This window comes from Gopherus evgoodei, chromosome 3, assembly GCF_007399415.2.
Source record: "Gopherus evgoodei ecotype Sinaloan lineage chromosome 3, rGopEvg1_v1.p, whole genome shotgun sequence".
In the NCBI taxonomy this organism is placed as follows: Eukaryota; Metazoa; Chordata; order Testudines; family Testudinidae; genus Gopherus; species Gopherus evgoodei.
In genome coordinates, this window is record NC_044324.1 from 1,719,927 (window position 1) to 1,736,614 (window position 16,688).

Here is a 16,688-nt window from a genome sequence, read left to right on the forward strand (position 1 = left end):
GCTTAAGAAGATCCTGCAAGGAGCTTTTCTTGGGCTATTTTGTCAGCTCCATTTCCGGCTTGGACTCTGGGCAATGAACTGCCCAAAGGCTAACACCAAACAAAGGGTTCACAGAGCTGCTCGATTCCCCCTTCCAGCCCTCTTGGATCCCAAGGGCCCAAAACTCTACTGGGCCATCCTGGCCAGGAGCTGAGGTTTAGCTGCCCAGGCTGCGGTGCTGTGCCTCAGTTTCCCAATTAGTGTAATGGGGATAGGGATACTCAAAATGAGAGATGAGGAGAGTTTGTCTCTTGATTCTTGTAATGTGCTTTGACATCCTCAGCTGGGCAGTGCTGCTATTCCCCTCACCTCAGTGACTCCCTCCTGCCCCCATTTTATAGAAGGGGAAACTGAGGCACAGGGAAGGCCCAAACCCTTTGCTTTCAATGAGAGTTAGGCACCTCTGAGCAGAAGTGACTTGCCCACAGTCCCCCAGCATCCCCAGGGCACCGCTAAGACTAGAACCAGGGGGTGCTGTGCACCTGTCCTGTGCTTATGCCACTAGGCCACGCTGCCTCCCTGCAGGTGCTGCCCCTCGTGCTCCACTGAAGCCGCCCTCGACAAACTCTCTGAGCTCAGCACTGGTGGCTCTAGCCTCAGTCTGCTGGCTGCCTTCCTCGGCTGGCCATGCTCCTCTCTGAGGTGAGCCTGTCCCCGTCCCCTCAGCCCAGAAGTCCAGGGCCACCCCAAAACACAGGGGCTACACGGGGATCCCGAGGCCCATAGTTAGGGGCCCGTTGAGTCACGCAGCTCCAGGCTAATTCACTGGCACCACCTCCCCACTTTGGCAGGCCGTCAGAGGGTGGGCAGGGCATTGCTCTGGGGCTGATGGATGGCACCTGCCTCCCGATGGTGCTGGCGAAAGCAGCCTGGTGCTGTGGCCGGCTGAGCACAGGCCGGTTATTGGGAGCATCCATCAGGTGCTGAACGTGACTGTCCCAGTGGGGCCCTGCCGCCCCCTCAGGCTCTGGCGAGCACAGCTGAGTGGCAGCGAGATCCATCACAGGGCTGCGCGGCCTCTGCTGCTGGCGGCGGGTGCTCAAGGGGTGGGGCTAGGGGCTGGAGCTTGGCTCCTCTGGGACAGACTCAGCCTGCCTGCTGCGGGGGTGGGGGGCACCCAGCGGACAGCACTTGGAGGGGTGAGCCAGGCTGGTGCCACCCTAAGGCAGGGTGAGGCCAGGGCACAGGAGTGAGGATTTGTCCAGGCTCCTGTTGCCTGAATCCACCCTGGCAGAGTTTGTTGGCACCATCCCCTGTGACCATGCAGAGGCTTTTGCTGGCAAGTGAGGTTGGCCTGAGCACGGCCCAAGTGTGAGTGCTAGTGAGGTGCCCGTCAGCGTGCAAGGGTCCGGCTTACAGTGCCTGTTGGTGTCGGCATGCGCACACAGCTGGGCGTGTGCAAGTGAACATGCACATGTGTTTGCCTGTGGGCGTGTAGTTGGGTGTCCGTGTCACTGCTTTGGGCCAGCCCTGGCAGGGAGCGCACCCAGGCTGCCCTGAGATCTTTGCACTGGGGGCCTGGCCCAGATGCTTCCACGCTGCAGCTGGCTCACCCATCGCAGCCATGCCTGGCCCTAGCTGCTGGGTCTAGGCAGGATCAGACCCAGCGGTCCATCTCCCTGGCGCCCCCCTCCCTTCTCCTGGCTCTGACAGGCTCCACCCTGGTAGGAGCCCCCTGTTCTGCCCAGCACGTCGCTCCTCTGGCGAGGGGTGTGAGTTGCAGCTGGGGCAGAGCCCAGGAGCAATGGGGCCCAGTGGGATCCTGGCTCCCTGTCTGGGGGCAAGGGGGTGTCAGAGCTGTCCTGGGCCTAAGGGTATCTGGACACCCCTCCGGCCAAGCCCTGTGCCCTCAGCACCACCTTTAACTAGCCCCCGGGGGGAGTCAGTCTGTCCAGAGGGCTGAGCAAGCCCGATGCCCTTGGGCACTTTGAAAATCTCCTCCCTCTGCCCGGCGAGGTCTTGATCCTGTACTGGGGGGGGCCCTGACTGTGGTGGCGCTGCCCTCACCCCCCAGCCCTGGCAGGGGGAGCGGGAGGTTCTCCAGCGCTCGTGTTCCTGTCTCAGCCCGTCACTGTCACCAAGCCCCAACCGCTTGGTAAATGGGTTTCATTAAGCGGGGAAGCGGCGCCGAGGGAGACAAGCGGAAGCGACAAGGTGGGGACCGTTAACCAGACAGATGACGCCGTGACAAATGCGTGGACTGGAGCGGGTGGGGGGATGGGGAAACCGAGTCAATCTGACAAGGTGACCGCGGGGCAGGTGAGGGATCAGTGGCTGAGGGGCCCTGGTGTAACCCCCCAGTGGGCCGGCCCTGGTAAGCCGCTGTGATAAACCAGCATCAATTAGCTGTCGCTTTTAGTGGGGCTTAAAGGGCCATTTGAGTGGATTTATCCCTGTAATAACGTACAAACAACCCGGCCCGCGGGCTCAGGCCGGTGCTGGCGCTGGCTCTCCTGGGGCCTCCGGCTCCTCTCTGGGCCCAGCGTGGCAATCAGTTCTGCAGCTCCGGTCCCCAAGCCCCCGCCTTACAAATGACTGGTGAGGCTCCCCCATCAATCCCGCTCGCAGAGCCCAGCCCGTGCGGTGAGCTGGGCTCCGGGTTCGGGGGGATATAAGAGCCGCAGCTGGGGAAGGCATTTGCACAGCGCAAGGCGGGAGAGGGAGCGGGGCAAGGGACCATACTGCAGCCATGGACGGGCACCTGGCACTGCTGCTGGCCCTGCTCTCGGGCACCGTGATGACGGGCCAGTGCCTGGAAGGAGGGAGCATGTCCAAGGAGACCCTGGCGGATGAGCCCAACAGCTACCTAGAGAGACTCTCCGACATGGTGGTGAGCGGGCGCTGCCCGGGGAGGTGGTGGCGGGCTGGGTAGGCAGGGACCGCAGCTTTTGGGTGTGCGCAGCTGATTGTCGCTCCCCACTGGGTCCAGGCCAGTGGCCAGAACAGGGACCCAGGACTCCTGGGTTCTCTTTCCAGTGCCGGAAGGGAGCATTGGTCAGTGGTTAGAGCAATGAGCTGGGTTGTCTGGGGTCTATTATTGGCTTGCTGTAACCTTGAGAAGAACCACACCCCTGATCCCCTCTGTGCCTCAGTTTCCCCATCTTTTATAAGCCCAACCTACCTCATGAGGCTGAATTAATGAAAGGGCTCTGCGTTGCTGGTGAGAAAGATGCAACCAATAGGCAGTGGCTCCCTGCTCCCCAACCTGAGTCATGGAGCACCCCCGGCATTGCAAACAAGGGGCGTGGCTGAGTGCTGGGCTCTCATTCCAGGCTGGCCCTGATGCTGTCTTGCTCGGTCTCAGACCTGATCCACTAGTGGCAAGGGGCCACGCGTGTGTGACAGGTGGTTCGCACCAGCCCAGCCCCTCCTGGCCAGCGGCGTTGGTGACAGATCACTGAGCCCAGCACGTTAACACCAGGGCTTCGCACGGGGACAGTTACGATGCTGTCACACATACACCCCTGCCACCCTGCCCCGGTGTCAAGCACCCTCTGCCCTTATCTGTGCAGAAAAGACCCTGACCCATCCACAGTGACCCCCATCCCCAGCTGCTGGGCTCTGGGGGACCCACTCCCGAGATCTTCTCCCCCAGTGAGGCTGAAGCTGCACCCAGTGCTGTGGGAACACAATGAAATCCTGTCTGTCCCAAGGCAGATCCGAGACCCTGGGGGGATACCCCTCCCCAGCCAAGCAATGCCCTGGCAGAGCCACGGGGATCCATTAGGCTCTGGACCTCTCCTTGGGTGCCCCATGCTGATGGGGTGGAGCTGACCCTTTCCCCTGGAAAGCAGGAAGGTTGCAGCAGACAGGGAGAAGAGACACAAGCATCTCCCCATCTGCTGGCTCCTTGCATTTCAGGTGGGGTGCCTAAGGATTTGGGCACTTGGACCCTTCTAGAATGCTATAGGAATTGGGGGATGGGATCCCCTGGCATTTGGTGGCAAAGCTCAGCCTCCAACCTTGAGACCAATGATATCAAAAGAGGCCACCGACCTTGGGGTGGGACACGAAAGAATCTCAGGCTGTTCCTTGTCCCCGAATGGAGCTAGAGCCACCCACAAGGGGGCACTGCTGAGAATCTGGGGGCCCAAGTGGTCACTATCATCATCCCCTTTGTACAGAAGGGGAAACTGAGGCACATCAAGGGGCAGTAGCTTCCAGGGTGACCCAGCAGGTCCCTGGCTGTGCTGGGAATGGAACCCTGGTTTCCTGGCTCCATGTGCTAACCACGACTGAGCTTAGAGAGCAGCTGAGTAGCTGGAGCATCTCCTGGGAGTCCATGCTGGACCCCGGTTAGCACTAGGGGGACGGGGCAGGAGGCAGCATGCCTGTGATGCTCATTAAAGCACATCTGTTGTTCCCCATGGGCGTGGCAGCGGGGTTTGGCGTGCCCATTAAAAGATACCTGGTGTTTGCTTCCAGGGGAGTCAGAGCATGAGTGCTGAGGTCCAGGCCCACGTCCACCCAGGCAATTCCCCTCTGCCTCATCAACGGGAGATGGAATCTGCCTTCCCTGTCTGCCTGTAGTGTGGTGGTTAAACATGGCTGCTGCACCCTGCGCTCCACCCCAGAGGCAGCTGCCTCCTGACGCAGGGCAGCACCAGCTCGGGCTGCACACAGTAAGGAACAGTTTAGGTTCCCGCTGGTTAAAAGGCTGAGGTGCAATGAACAAAATTCCAATCCCCAACCCCCGTCCCTGGGGCATGTGTGTGAATATTGCCCTTCTGCCGCAAGGGGGTGACAGGCACTCAGTGCAAATTCTTGGAGGGGCCTGAGCATGGTCCAGGTTGCCAAGGAATGTCCTCGTTTGTGGGAGGGGGCGCAGTGAGCCTTCATCTCCCTGCAGTCAGCCCCCACTCCACCCCCTAGATCTCTGGGGTGGTGTGGCTCTGGGGCCGCAGTTTGCAGCGTGGGGCTCTCTGCTGGCAGGCTGGACTCAGAGACCCTCGCAGGGTGAAGAGTTTGGCCTAATGGCTGGTGTGGGGGAGCCTGGCCCCTTGATGGGAGAGTCTCACCAAGGGGAGGGGGCTGCGGGTACCCTGCCTGGCTGCCTCTTGCGGGTGTTGAGAGCCAGGCCGTGCTGCCCGAGTGTGCAGGGTTGGGGGCTAATGGGCAGGGGCACTTGGCTGTTTGCCCCACTATGCCGCAGGTTGGGAGGACTGGATATATGGGGGGTGGCCAAGCGCACCCCCCAGAACCACCTAGCTCCTGCTCGCCCCTGGTCTGTGCTGGCACAATCACTGCTCTCCTGTGGCCGTTGAATAGGGTGGCACTGCCCGCTGGGGGCCTAAACACCATCCCTGGGCCAAATACCTGCCCCCCAACTCCCTTCCTGCACTGGGATCCCTCTGCAGGCAGGGGGCTGTGTAACCACATCCTGTTCCCCACCCCGTGCAGCAGAAGAGTGAGGATCACGCCCTTTGGCCCCTCTCCGATGAGCGCCCGCCGGGCACCCTGCTTCACTCGCTGCTCTACGCCCTGCAGCGACCTGGCCGCAGCCCCTCCTTCCTGTTCCAGCCCCAAAGGTAAGGAGGGGAGAGGGGAGCACTGGGGCCCACCCACACCCCAATCTCAGCCTTCCCCGGCTGATCTCTGCAGCAGCCTGGAATTAGCTCTTGGCTCTCCAACACTAAGCAGCGTCAGCCTTGCTCGCTGCCTGGCTAGGAGTCCGCCCCCCCGTTTTCAAGGAGGTGAGGGTTCATTTTACCAGCCCCTGCCCCCCCATATACGGGACTGGATCCCAGTTAGCTCAAGCCCCTTCCCCAGGGCCACACACTAAATGGAGAAAGCCCCTTTGCTACTGGAAGAAGCGTCCACACTAGAGGTTAGACTAGGGGTGGGCAAACTACAGCCCGTGGGCCATAGCTGGCCTGTGGGACCGTCCTGCCCGGCCCCGAGCTCCTGGCCTGGGATGCTCACCCCCTCCCCCGCAGCCTCAGCTTGCTCGCTCCACTGCTGGCGCGATGCTCTGGGCGGCGGGACTGCGAGCTCCTGGGCCAGCGCAGCTGCAGGGCCTGGCCTGACCCGGTGCTCTGAGCTGTGCCGTGGCCTGGCTCCGGCCTGGCGGTGTGACCGTAGTGCTGCCAGCCACCGGTGCTCCAGGCAGCGCAGTAACGGGGGGTTGGATAGAGGGCAGGGGAGTTCAGGGTGGTGGTCGGGGCAGGAATAGAGGGTTTAATGGGGGCAGGGTTCCAGGGGCAGTCAGGGGACAGGGAGAAGGGGGGTTGGATGGGGCAAGCCCAGGACTTTGGTTAGACCAAAGCAGCCAGGCTCAAGGCCCCGATGCTGTTGTGAGCCCAGGCAGAGCAGGAGTTGAGGTGCCAGAGACCCCTGCCATGGCAGGCGACTGAGTAGCTGAGACGAGCCCACATGATCCCAGCAGGCGACCTGTGCCCCACGCTGCAGGGGAAGCAGCCCCCCCCTCCCGCCGCCCCCAAAAGGACCCTGCCGATTTGACCTGGGGGAAAATTCCTCCAAGCCCCCAATCTGGCCCCAGTTACCCCAGAGCATGCAAGTAAGACCCACCAGCCAGGCACCAAGAGAGGCTCCCCTGAACTGCCTCAGAACTGGCCTGGCTCCAGCCGTGCCCGCCTCAGGTGACAAAGCCCAGAATCCAGCTGGCAGGACCAGCTTGGGCGGCGCTGGCACCTGGCAGCCCAGTCTAACCATGGCTGTAGCTCCAGCAGCCTGGGGAAGGAGCTACGGGGGTGGAGACGTGGCCTGAGGCCAGCACGTGGCTGTCAGGCTGGTCCTGGCACAGCTGGGTGCAGCCCGCTGGCCCTTTGTTTTGATAGTTCCGGCGGTGAATGAACAGGGGGGACGAAGGGGGCACCAGCCAAGCTTGGGCGATGGGTTGGGTCAAAGGTGCTTCTGCAGCCGAGGGCTTCGTCTGTCTCCCTGCAGGTTTGGCCGAGAGACCCGGGGGAGCTGGGGTGGTGAGGGCCGGCTCAGCCAGCGGGGCTGGGATTCCATGGCCTCCCAGTTCTGGAGCATGGCCGTGCCCCAGCGCTTCGGGAAGAAGAAGTGACTCCGAGGGGCTGCTCAGCTCCAGCATCCCTGGCCCAGATCGACGCTCCCTCCCCACTCGTGAGCAGATTGAGCTGCGACGACCGGCGCAGCCCAGCGGCTGGGTCACATGGCTCCAGCAACAATAAAATGTGAGCGTCACAGCTGGGGGTGATGTGATCAATGCTCCCGTGGCACACGACCGCTCTTCGCCTCTGGGGGCAGCACCCACCCTCGCCATGACACCATCGGAAGCAGGGGAAGGAGAAGTTCTGAGCTCGCCCCTGGCTCCAGCCAAATGGGCTGAACTGGAAAGGGAGAGGTCAGAGGCCACTGGTCTCTGCCTCCACCACCACCACAGTCGGGGGGCGAGGGAGGATCCTGCCAGCCAGGGAAAAAAGGGCCCAGGTGGGCCCATTCCAGAGCCAGGATAGGCCAAGTTGCCCCTGCCAAACCAGTGCCCCCACCTGATGCTGGGCAGCCGGATGCCTTGGCTCCACTTGGCTGCTCACACTCCACTACTGGCCCTCAGCTTGGCCCCCATCGCCCAGTTGCACCCTCCCAGCCCAAGACTCACCTGGCCCCATCCCGTCACCCCAAAAAGGAAACACACCATCTTGGAGAAAACCCCTCCATCCAGTTTATTTCCCATCTCCCCCAGCGCAGGTTCCGGGACTGCCCCCCACAATCCACCCATAGGCTCCAGCGCTGGTGCCCCCCGGCACGGCCCAGATGCTGATCAGGACAGGAGATGCAAAGGCAGCTGCCTCTCCCAGAGGGGATTTGATCCTGAAGCAAGGTCCTTGTGCCCGCGGCAGGGGCTGGCTGCACCTGAATTTGGTCTTAAATAATGTTGTGTCTCGCCTTTAAATAACAATAAAAATCTGCCCCGCCCTCGCCATGCCCCTGCTCCAGTCCCACGGGGACGGCTCAAGCAGGTGCCTGGGGCAGCTCCATGTTCCAAATCTGCTGGGGACCTGGTTCCTAGGATGGTGTTTTGGCTGCTGACAGTGAGGGTGTAGGGGAGCAATTCCCAGGGGGGGCCAGCCCCGCCTGGGTCAGGGGGCAGTCAGAGGCTGCTGACCAGTCTGGGGATGTGGGGACAGGGGTAGGAGGGTGGGGGGCCCTGACCCTCCCTATGGCCAATAAGAACTTTTGCTCTGTGTGGCTGGAGCTGGATGGCAGCTGGGGGGTTGCGTGGGGCAGCATTACCACCCCCCCCGCCAACAGTGCAGTGGAGGAGAGCGCTGGACTCAGCTGGGGGAGGGGGACTCAGTGGACGAGCCCACAGCTCCCTGGAGCAATCTCCTGCTAGGGTGGACTACTGCACTGTCCCCACATGTGGTGGGGGTGTCGGAGTGAATGGGCCCTGCCCCTGAGAGACCAGTACATCTCTGTGCCCAGAGCCCACTCAGGCCTGGCGGAGGCTGCAGGGGCAGGGCTGGCATCTCTCCTGGGGGCTCCAGATCCTGCCCCTTGTGAGTCGGGGCAGCAGTATGCCCCGCCCTGGCCATGGGGCTGCGTGTGGCTCCAACCTGTGTCTGCCCCAGTCCCGGCCTGGGGAGGCGTGTGCCGGCGTGGCTCCAGGCACCCACCTGGCTGAGTGTCCATGGCCCTAGGGGCTCTGCTGGGCCCAGGCGCCTCCTCATTTGCCTCCTGCCATGATCTTGAGGTACTGCAGGGCGTTGCGGGCAGCGGCAGAGCGGGCGGCGGTGCGAGAGGCGGCAGAGCCGTGGCACACCGTGGTCGGCTGCGTGGACAGCTCCACCAGGCACTGGTACAGGCCGCTCAGGCTCATCTCATCTGCAGAGAGAGATGGGGCGTCAGGGCCGGGGGCGCTGCAGGCTGAGCTCCGGGGGGACGTGGATGTGAGCACTGCAAGGTGTGCCTGGGGGAGCTGCTGAGCCCTAAGGGGTAGGGGCCAGGGTGCCCAGGCCTGGGGGAGGGGAAGGGGCAGAGGGTGACACGGGGAGCCCCTGGGGGTGGGGAGCAGGGTGCTCAGTCCCTGTTGGAGGGGGGCAGGGCGCCTTCCCCACCAAAGCTGGCATTAGCAGTAGGACTCTAGAGGTTGCTGCCCCTGCTCCCCACAGTTGGCCCGAGGAGCCCCCAGCATGCAGCAGAGCTCTAAGGGGGCTGGCACAGGGCTGGGGGACCCTCACCCCACAGAGGGGGCAGTGCTGGCCCATGGGTGGAGTGCAGCCCTCGCCCCACGGTGGGACAGTGCCAGCACTCAACAGCATGGCAGAGCATTCCTGGGGGCCCAGCGGGGGCTGCATGGGATCCCTGCCCCTTACCGATGTCCAGGTAGCTGATGTCGAAGCTCTGCTCCTCGGAGAGCTCCTGCAGGAGGCTGCAGAAGCCGGCATTGAGAGCCCCCAGCGGGTGGCTCTTGAGATGCAGGATCTTCTCGCCGGCCGAGTTGCGCAGCGAGTCCCAGGTGCAGCCCGAAAGCCGGCCCTTCAGGCTGTCCAGCTTGTTCCCCGCGGTCTGGGGGGGGAGAGGGCATCAGCTGGGGGCCCAGCTCAGCAGTGGCTGAGGGGCAAAATGTTGGGGGAGCACATCTAGGCCTGGCCTACGCTTACAATGCAGATCTGCTGTGCTGCGCTGCCCGGGGGTGGGAAAAGGGACGTGCCCTGAGTGCCACAGCCCTGCCCACCTAGCCCTGACGTGGGCACAGCCCTGCCCACCTAGCCCATGCAGGAACCCTGACTTCTACACTACAGGACTCGTCAGCACAGCTATACCGTAGGGTGGACAAGCCACTACTTTGAGCCCAGCTGCTCAGCACAAAGGGGCATGTTGCAGACCGGGCCTTGTAGCCTCCACAGGTTGCCACCCCACCTCACCAGGCCCCTTTGTCTCTAAGCAGCATGGTGCACTGCATGCTGGGAGGTGTAGTCTCCATGGGCTGTCCCCTCCATTAGAGAGGGCAAGGCCCCATTGCCTCCAGCTCCCAGCATGCAATCTGCTGCACAGTTTATAGTCTCCATGGGCCACCCACTCCCCTGCTGGAAGTCCAGACACCTCCCCCTCCCCCGCCTCCAAGCAACATGGAGCACTGCATGCTGGGAGTTGTAGTTTCTACAGACACACTTCCCCAATCAAAGGGTGAGACCCCTCTGTCTCTTAGTCGCACAGAGCACTGCATGCTGGGAGTTGTAGTTTCTACGGACACACCTCCTCTATCAGAAGGTGAGGCCCTCATCTCCAAGCAATATGCTGTCCCACCCTCGCCCGCACTCACAATGGAGAACTGGTCCTCCTCCACCTCGGCCTCGCTGCCCTCCCGCTGGTCCATGGGCACATTGTGGATTCGCACCAGCATCTTGGCCGCCGCATTGCGCTTGGCCAGCTTCTTGGAGGTGCCGCTCCCTGCAGGGGGAGGCAGAGGGAGCGCTGTCATTGCTGATGCCCACAGCCTGGCATGGGCACTGCCTGCCCTCTGGGGAACAGGGGGTTAACTCCTGCACAGCACAGGGAAGGGCTAGAAGAGGATCCCTTTGGCTGCACCAAGGGGTCCCCTAGGGCCTTGTCTGGGAAAAAATCACCAATGGGCGTGGGTCTTTAAGAGAGGCCTGGGATAGCAGGGGGCTGCGGGTCAGGATTGAGGGGCACTGGCAGAGCTGGGGTGGGGCGAGCCCAGGGCTGGGACGGCAGGGGACTGCAGGACCCTGCAGGACCCTGCCCAGCCCCTCCCTGGCTCCACCTTTGAACACCAGATTCACTCACCCACTTTAGGGGTGCCATGTGTCTCTGGAATGAATCTGAACACCCTCCCACCCCATCCCAGGACCCTCTTCTCCCCATGGGAGGTGGAGACGCTCCCATCACCCATGTCGCCTCAGTACACGGCTGGCAGTTACCTATTTCGATGAACCTCTCAACTCGGCAGGTCATGGTGAATTCCTTGCGGTGGGCAGGCCCTGACTCTTGGGTGACGGTGTATTCCGGCAGCCTCCAGCCCTTCTGAACTACCAGCTCCTTGGGGAGGGAGACAACGGAGTATCATCAGAGCCTTATCATCAGAAGAATCCTCCTCAGGTAGGGGAGTGGGGGACCGCCTGACCTCCACTGATCCCAGAGGCAGGCTGGCTCCAGGCACAGCTGGGACACATGGTGTGAACACCAGCAAGGCCAGTGCCAGGGACCTGGGTGTAGAGACCCTAAGACTGGCACCGAACACCCAGGGCAGGGCACTCCTTGATACCCCTTGCAGGCAGATTCCTATCCAGATAGCCTGTGCAAGCAACTACCATTAAACACCAGGGACTGGAGGAGGTGGGCTAACTGACTCGGGCAAGTCTGAATCCAGCCATGGTCAGTGCAGACCAACCTCCCCCCCAAGCCTGACACTTAGTGGCCCATATGAAGTTTGGGTCTCATTTAGGGCTGTCATATGATTAAAAATATTAATCATGATTAATTGCAAGATTAAAAAAAACAGTGATTAATCGTGAGATAAAAAATTAATTGAGATTAATTGCAGTTTTAATCGCACTGTTAAACAATAATAGAATACACATTTAACTTTATTATAAATATTTTTGGGTGTTACTTTTTCTCTATTTTCAAACATTGATTTCAATTACAACACAAAATACAAAGTACACAGTGCTCACTTTAATTTTTTTTTATTACAAATATTTGCACTGTAAAAAAAAAAAGTTGTGCAAATCTACAAATCGAAGCATGAAGGGGCATATGAATGTTTAGCACATCTGGCACATAAATACCTTGCACTGCCAGCTACAATGCCATGCAAATGCCAGTTCTCGCTTTCAGGTGACATTGTGAACAAGCAGCAGGCAGCATTATCTCCTGCAAATGTAATCAAACTTGTTTGTCTGAGCAATTGGCTGAACAAGAAGTAGGACTGAATGGACTTATAGATGCTAAAGTTTTACATTGTTTTGGTTTTGTGTGCAATTATGTAAAAAAACAAATAATTCTACATTTGTAAGTTGCACTTTCATGATAAAGAGATTGTACTAAAGTACTTGTATGAGGTGAAATCAAAAATATGATTTCTTTTGCCTATTTCTTTGGCCAGGCAAATATTTGTAATCAAAAATAGTAATAGAAAGTCAGCACTGGACACTCTGTATTCTGTCTTGTAATTGAAATCAAGATTTTTTAAAATGTAGAAAAATATCTCCAAATAGTTATAATAAATTTAAAGGGGGTGATTAATCACAATTAATTGTTTTAATCGAGTTAATTTATTTTGAGCTAATAGCTTGAGCTAACTGCAGTTAATTGACAGCCCTAGTTTCATTGTTTTTATTATGGTCGTGCCTAGAGGTCTCAGCTGAGATCAGAGTCTCATTGTGCTGTACAGACACCAGGTGAGACAGCCCCGTCCCAGACACAGAAAGGAGGGGAAACTGAGGCATGGAGTGGGGAAGCAATTTGGCTGAGATCAGTAGCAGAGCCAGGAAGAGAATCCAGAGTCCCAGTCCAGTGCTCTAGCCACCAACATATGCATCCCTAAGTCACCATGGCAATCTACCTGCTTTGCAGACTGGTTCAGCAGAAGCCATGGAAACCGAGAGCCCAACCAGGGTAAACTCAAGGGGAGGGTGGGGAGTTTGCCCAACAGCGCCTGGGCTGCCCAGTGTCTGTAGTTGGGGATAGCCCATCTGGGCAGAGGTCCCAATGGGGTTAGGAACCCAAATGCTATTGGAAGGGGTCCTCACATGGCACAGCCAATGCTGAGAGACTCACCCCTCAACAACCCCACACTTGAGGGGCTGAGGGAACCTGACTGCCACAGGTGAGACACATGGGACTGGGCACACCAGCTGTGGTTTGGTTCTTCCAGTAACAATCCTGGGATCTGAGAACTTCTGAAAGGGGCCAGCTGGATAGCACTGGAGTTCTGTAGCCACAGGGTGCGGGGCAGCCCAGGCAGCCCAAGTCCTGCCCCGAATCACTTGCTAGAGGGACCCCTGTCTGCTGAAGCTGTTAAGAGAGATGGCAAAGCCTCAGATCCACCCATGAGCCATCAAACCGCTGTCAGGATTTGGGCCCAATCAACCTGTTCCAGCCACTCAATCAACCCGTTCCAGCCACTCAGCTCCATCTGGCCACCCGGGGTCTCTAGTACTCGAGGATGATGAAGCCTTTTGCTTCAATAACTTCGTCCCCAACCCAACCAGCCTTTTCTGGGGCACTCCCACTCCCCATAGTGAGCAGAGGCCCCCACCCCACAGTACCAAATGCCACAACCGCACCTACCTGCAGCGCCCCCACAGGGTTACACTCTGACTGCTGGGGCGAGACGGGCGACTTCACCTCCATCTGTGAGCTTCTGAGTGAGACACAATGGCACCCAGTGAAGGGGGCTGAGCGTGGATTTGAGTGATTTTTGGGTGCCCAACTTGGGACCCTGAATATACTCTAGCCACCCTGGAGGGCTCAGAAACAGGAAACTGGCTTAAGAATCGGGTGATTTTTAAACAATAATCACTGCTGGGTTCTTACAGTTGCCTAGTGGTTACTAAACCTTTTGCAGCTTTTCTAGGCAACCTCCAGGGCAAGACATTTATCCAGTTTTTTAATGGAAGCTGAGATTCCCTGTGAAATAACATGACTCCAGGAGCTGGGACTTTAAGAACAAATACCAAATAGCACGCAGATTGGCAGTACTGCTGATAGGGCCCTGATACCCAAGTTCCTATTAGGCACCAGCCTATGGGCCAGGCAGGCAGGGGGACTAAATTGCCCACAACCCTTGCGAAGCACTCTACTGTCCCAATGAATCCTGTAATACAGAGTCCTCACCAGGCTTCTACCTACACCCTGGATCAGCCGAGGATTACATTACCCACAACCCCATCCTGCCCCAATGCATGCTGGGATATGGAGTCCCCACCAGCTCTTATAACTAAACCTCTATGAGGTGTCTTTAAATTGACCCCCCCCACACCCTCCCACCCCAATAAAAAAGGAGGTGTCCCAAGATTATGCTGGGTGACCTTGGCCCAGAGCCCCTCCCTGTGACTTTCCCTTTTACCTGGGAGAGGCGGCAGGAAAGATGGGCGCTGCAGGGGCCGCCACAGTGCTGAGCTGAGAAAGGGGCTCTAGGGAGAAAGGAGAGCTTTGAAAATAAAAGGTGACAAACATTAAAGCAGGCTTCGCGCCTCCGAGCACAACAAGAACCAGCTCTTCCTACCGCTAAACGTTTGGGTGTGGCACCACTTGGGGCAGGAGAGGGATCGCGGGGACTAGGGATGTTTTAGTAACGAATAATACCACCACCCAGCTCTAATGTAGTGCTTTTCACCCACGGATCTCAAGGCACTTTAATGAGATCAGTACCATTATCCTCATTTTACAGCTGGGGAAGCTGAGGCACAGAAAAGGGAAATGACTTGCCTATGGTCACCCAGCAGGCCAGTGGCAGTGCCAGGAGCAGAACGCAAATCTCCTGAGTCCCAGTCCAGCGCTCTAACCCATAGGCTGCACCAGCTGGTGCAGCCTGTTTCCTCAGCTGAGCTTCTCCATCCTCAACTCTTCCCCCACACCCCACCCAAATCCTCTCTACTCTGACAGGACTGGAGTGGGGAGTAGAGGATGGCTTTTGGTCTGGATGCGAGTTTGCAGGTAAGGGATCAAAGAAGTTGAGAAGCAATTTAAGCAAAGCCCCAGGTCCCTGCTCTGTCCCCCTCACCTGGATTCCTCCGATGCTGCTGGCTCCAGCATATTTCCGCCTTTCAGGAGCTTTAGGGCCACCTCTGCTGCCTTGTGCTTGGCTGCCTTCTTGCTTGGGCCTTGACCTGGAAAGCAGGGTGTCTAGCAGTTAAAGCAGTGGTGGGCTGGGAGTCAGGAGCCCTGGGTTCTAGTCCCAGCTGTGTCACTCAGTTGCTCTCTGTGCTAGTGATAGGTCAGCAGCTCCCAAAAGCCGACAGCCTCTAGACCCCACGCAGGGCAAGAAACTCTGTCTCTATTGCCCATTCTGCCCTGAAGAGTGGCCCACGGGGGGCTGGTGAGTGCCAAGAATCAGGGAGGTTGTTTCTATGATGGAGGCACCTGTGCCACCAGGAGCTGGGCTGAGACCCAGCCAACTCCCTCCACTTGGAGGCTACTAAACAAGACCTTAAGTGATAACCGCTGAATCTAAGACCTTGAGGCCCTGGGATCCTCCAGCCAAGGATGCCCCAGGCATGGTCCAGATCAGGAGGCAAGAAGCTCCGACTTCCACCTGCAGCCTGAATGGGACCCATGCACCAAGATGACGACTCCCATCCCCCTCAGAAAATCTTAGTCACCACCACCTACCCGGGGTAGAATTCTGGCCAAAACCCCCTCCCCCATTTCCCCTCAGCTCACTATAGCACCAGCACCCTACATAGCACGTCCACCCACAGGGCTAAAAGCACTTTATAAAAGAGCCCGGCCAAGAGTCCTGATCCACAGCCCCCCTGGCTCCGAGCACTAGTGGTACCTTTACTGCAGAGATACGACCTGTCAGCAGAAGCCAGCTCAGGATCAGGCCCCTCAAGTGGGTGGCAGTGTCAAGGTTGCCCCTGTTTGGGAGCAGTATTTACCCGCCTCCCCCATGGGTAACTGACCAGTGCAGCTGATGTCCCCGACCGTCACTCGGAAGGTGAAGTTGGGCTGATGCGCTTGTCCCTCGGCTTTGAGTAGATCATACACGGGCGTCTTGCCTATTCTTGTGCCATACTCCTGGAGAAGGCTGATCGGGGTCTTTCCGGGATTGGAGGCAAGCATTTGCTCTATACTGTGGCGGGGGACACAACACAGGGACACGGCCTCAGAAGCAACCACAGATCAGGGCTGACCCTAGGACATGAAACACCCAGAGCCCCCCGTGATGCCCCCAGTGAATAGCCCCTCAGGACCCAGTTGGGTGGTGGGGCTCAGTGTGAGAAGCCGTCCTGCACCCCTTACCCCAGTACCCAGTGGGAGCAGCTGTCTCTACCCCACGATCTCCCACCCCCATACCCAGTGGGGTGGGGGGAGGAGCTGCCCCCCCCAAGACCCGCTCCCACCGGTGCAGCGGGAGGGGCGGACCCCCTAGAAGACTCCCAGTGGTGGGGGGCAGTGGGAGGAGCTGCCCCCCCCGATCCACCTCCCCCTCCCAGCGGGAGGGGCTGACCCCCTAGGAGACCCCCCCCGTGGGGGGAGGGGCTGCCCCTGGGCCGCCCCGTTACCTGGGGAACCCGCCACTCTTCTTGATCCCACAGGCCTCGTCCTCCTCACTCATTCCCTCCTCCTGCCCCACCGGAGCCACCTCGCCTGCAGCCCTGGGTGGGAGCCCCTCTCCGGCCAGCGCGCGCCGCCACCGACAATGGCTGGGGAGGCCGCCCAGGGATCCCTGGAAAATGGAGTCCTTCCCGGGGACCCCGTCCCTGGCCCAGCGGAGAGGGGGACTACGTTACCCACAACCCCCCGCGCAGCACGGCGCTGCCTCGATGCATGCTGGGACATGGAGTCCGCGCCACGCCCCCTCCATGGGGCCATGCAGGCAGGGAAGACTACATTACCCACAAACCCGTGAGATAGCCCCGCTGCACTCTGGGACATTGAGCCCCAGTCTGTGAGCCTAGGCGGCAGGAGGACTATGTTACCCACAATCCAGCGCGGTGCGCTCAGCTGCCCTAAGGCCCGCTGGGATT

General features: G+C 59.3%; 2 protein-coding genes across 3 annotated transcripts; one reads left to right on the forward strand and one right to left on the reverse strand.

Annotated features, from left to right (window-relative positions):
* Positions 1–2,680: 2,680 nt before the first annotated feature.
* NPFF (neuropeptide FF-amide peptide precursor) lies at positions 2,681–7,211 on the forward strand. The gene is made up of 3 exons (XM_030554440.1): positions 2,681–2,869; positions 5,440–5,567; positions 6,946–7,211. The coding sequence occupies exons 1-3, from the start codon at positions 2,729–2,731 to the stop codon at positions 7,067–7,069; spliced, it is 393 nt and encodes a 130-aa protein (XP_030410300.1). The 5' UTR covers positions 2,681–2,728; the 3' UTR covers positions 7,070–7,211.
* A 453-nt stretch (positions 7,212–7,664) lies between these two features.
* On the reverse strand, positions 7,665–16,446 carry TARBP2 (TARBP2 subunit of RISC loading complex). Of its 2 annotated transcripts, none has more exons than XM_030554438.1 (9): positions 16,224–16,446; positions 15,621–15,790; positions 14,720–14,825; positions 14,063–14,146; positions 13,285–13,354; positions 10,911–11,028; positions 10,292–10,419; positions 9,342–9,534; positions 7,665–8,850 (listed from the first exon to the last, which is right to left on the reverse strand). In XM_030554438.1, exons 1-9 carry the CDS (start codon positions 16,274–16,276, stop codon positions 8,693–8,695), a joined length of 1,080 nt encoding a protein of 359 aa, XP_030410298.1. In that variant the 5' UTR covers positions 16,277–16,446; the 3' UTR covers positions 7,665–8,692. The 2 variants fall into 2 exon arrangements, with proteins under 2 accessions (XP_030410298.1, XP_030410297.1); XM_030554437.1 differs by having other exon boundaries at positions 13,285–13,357; positions 16,224–16,445.
* Positions 16,447–16,688: the final 242 nt, after the last annotated feature.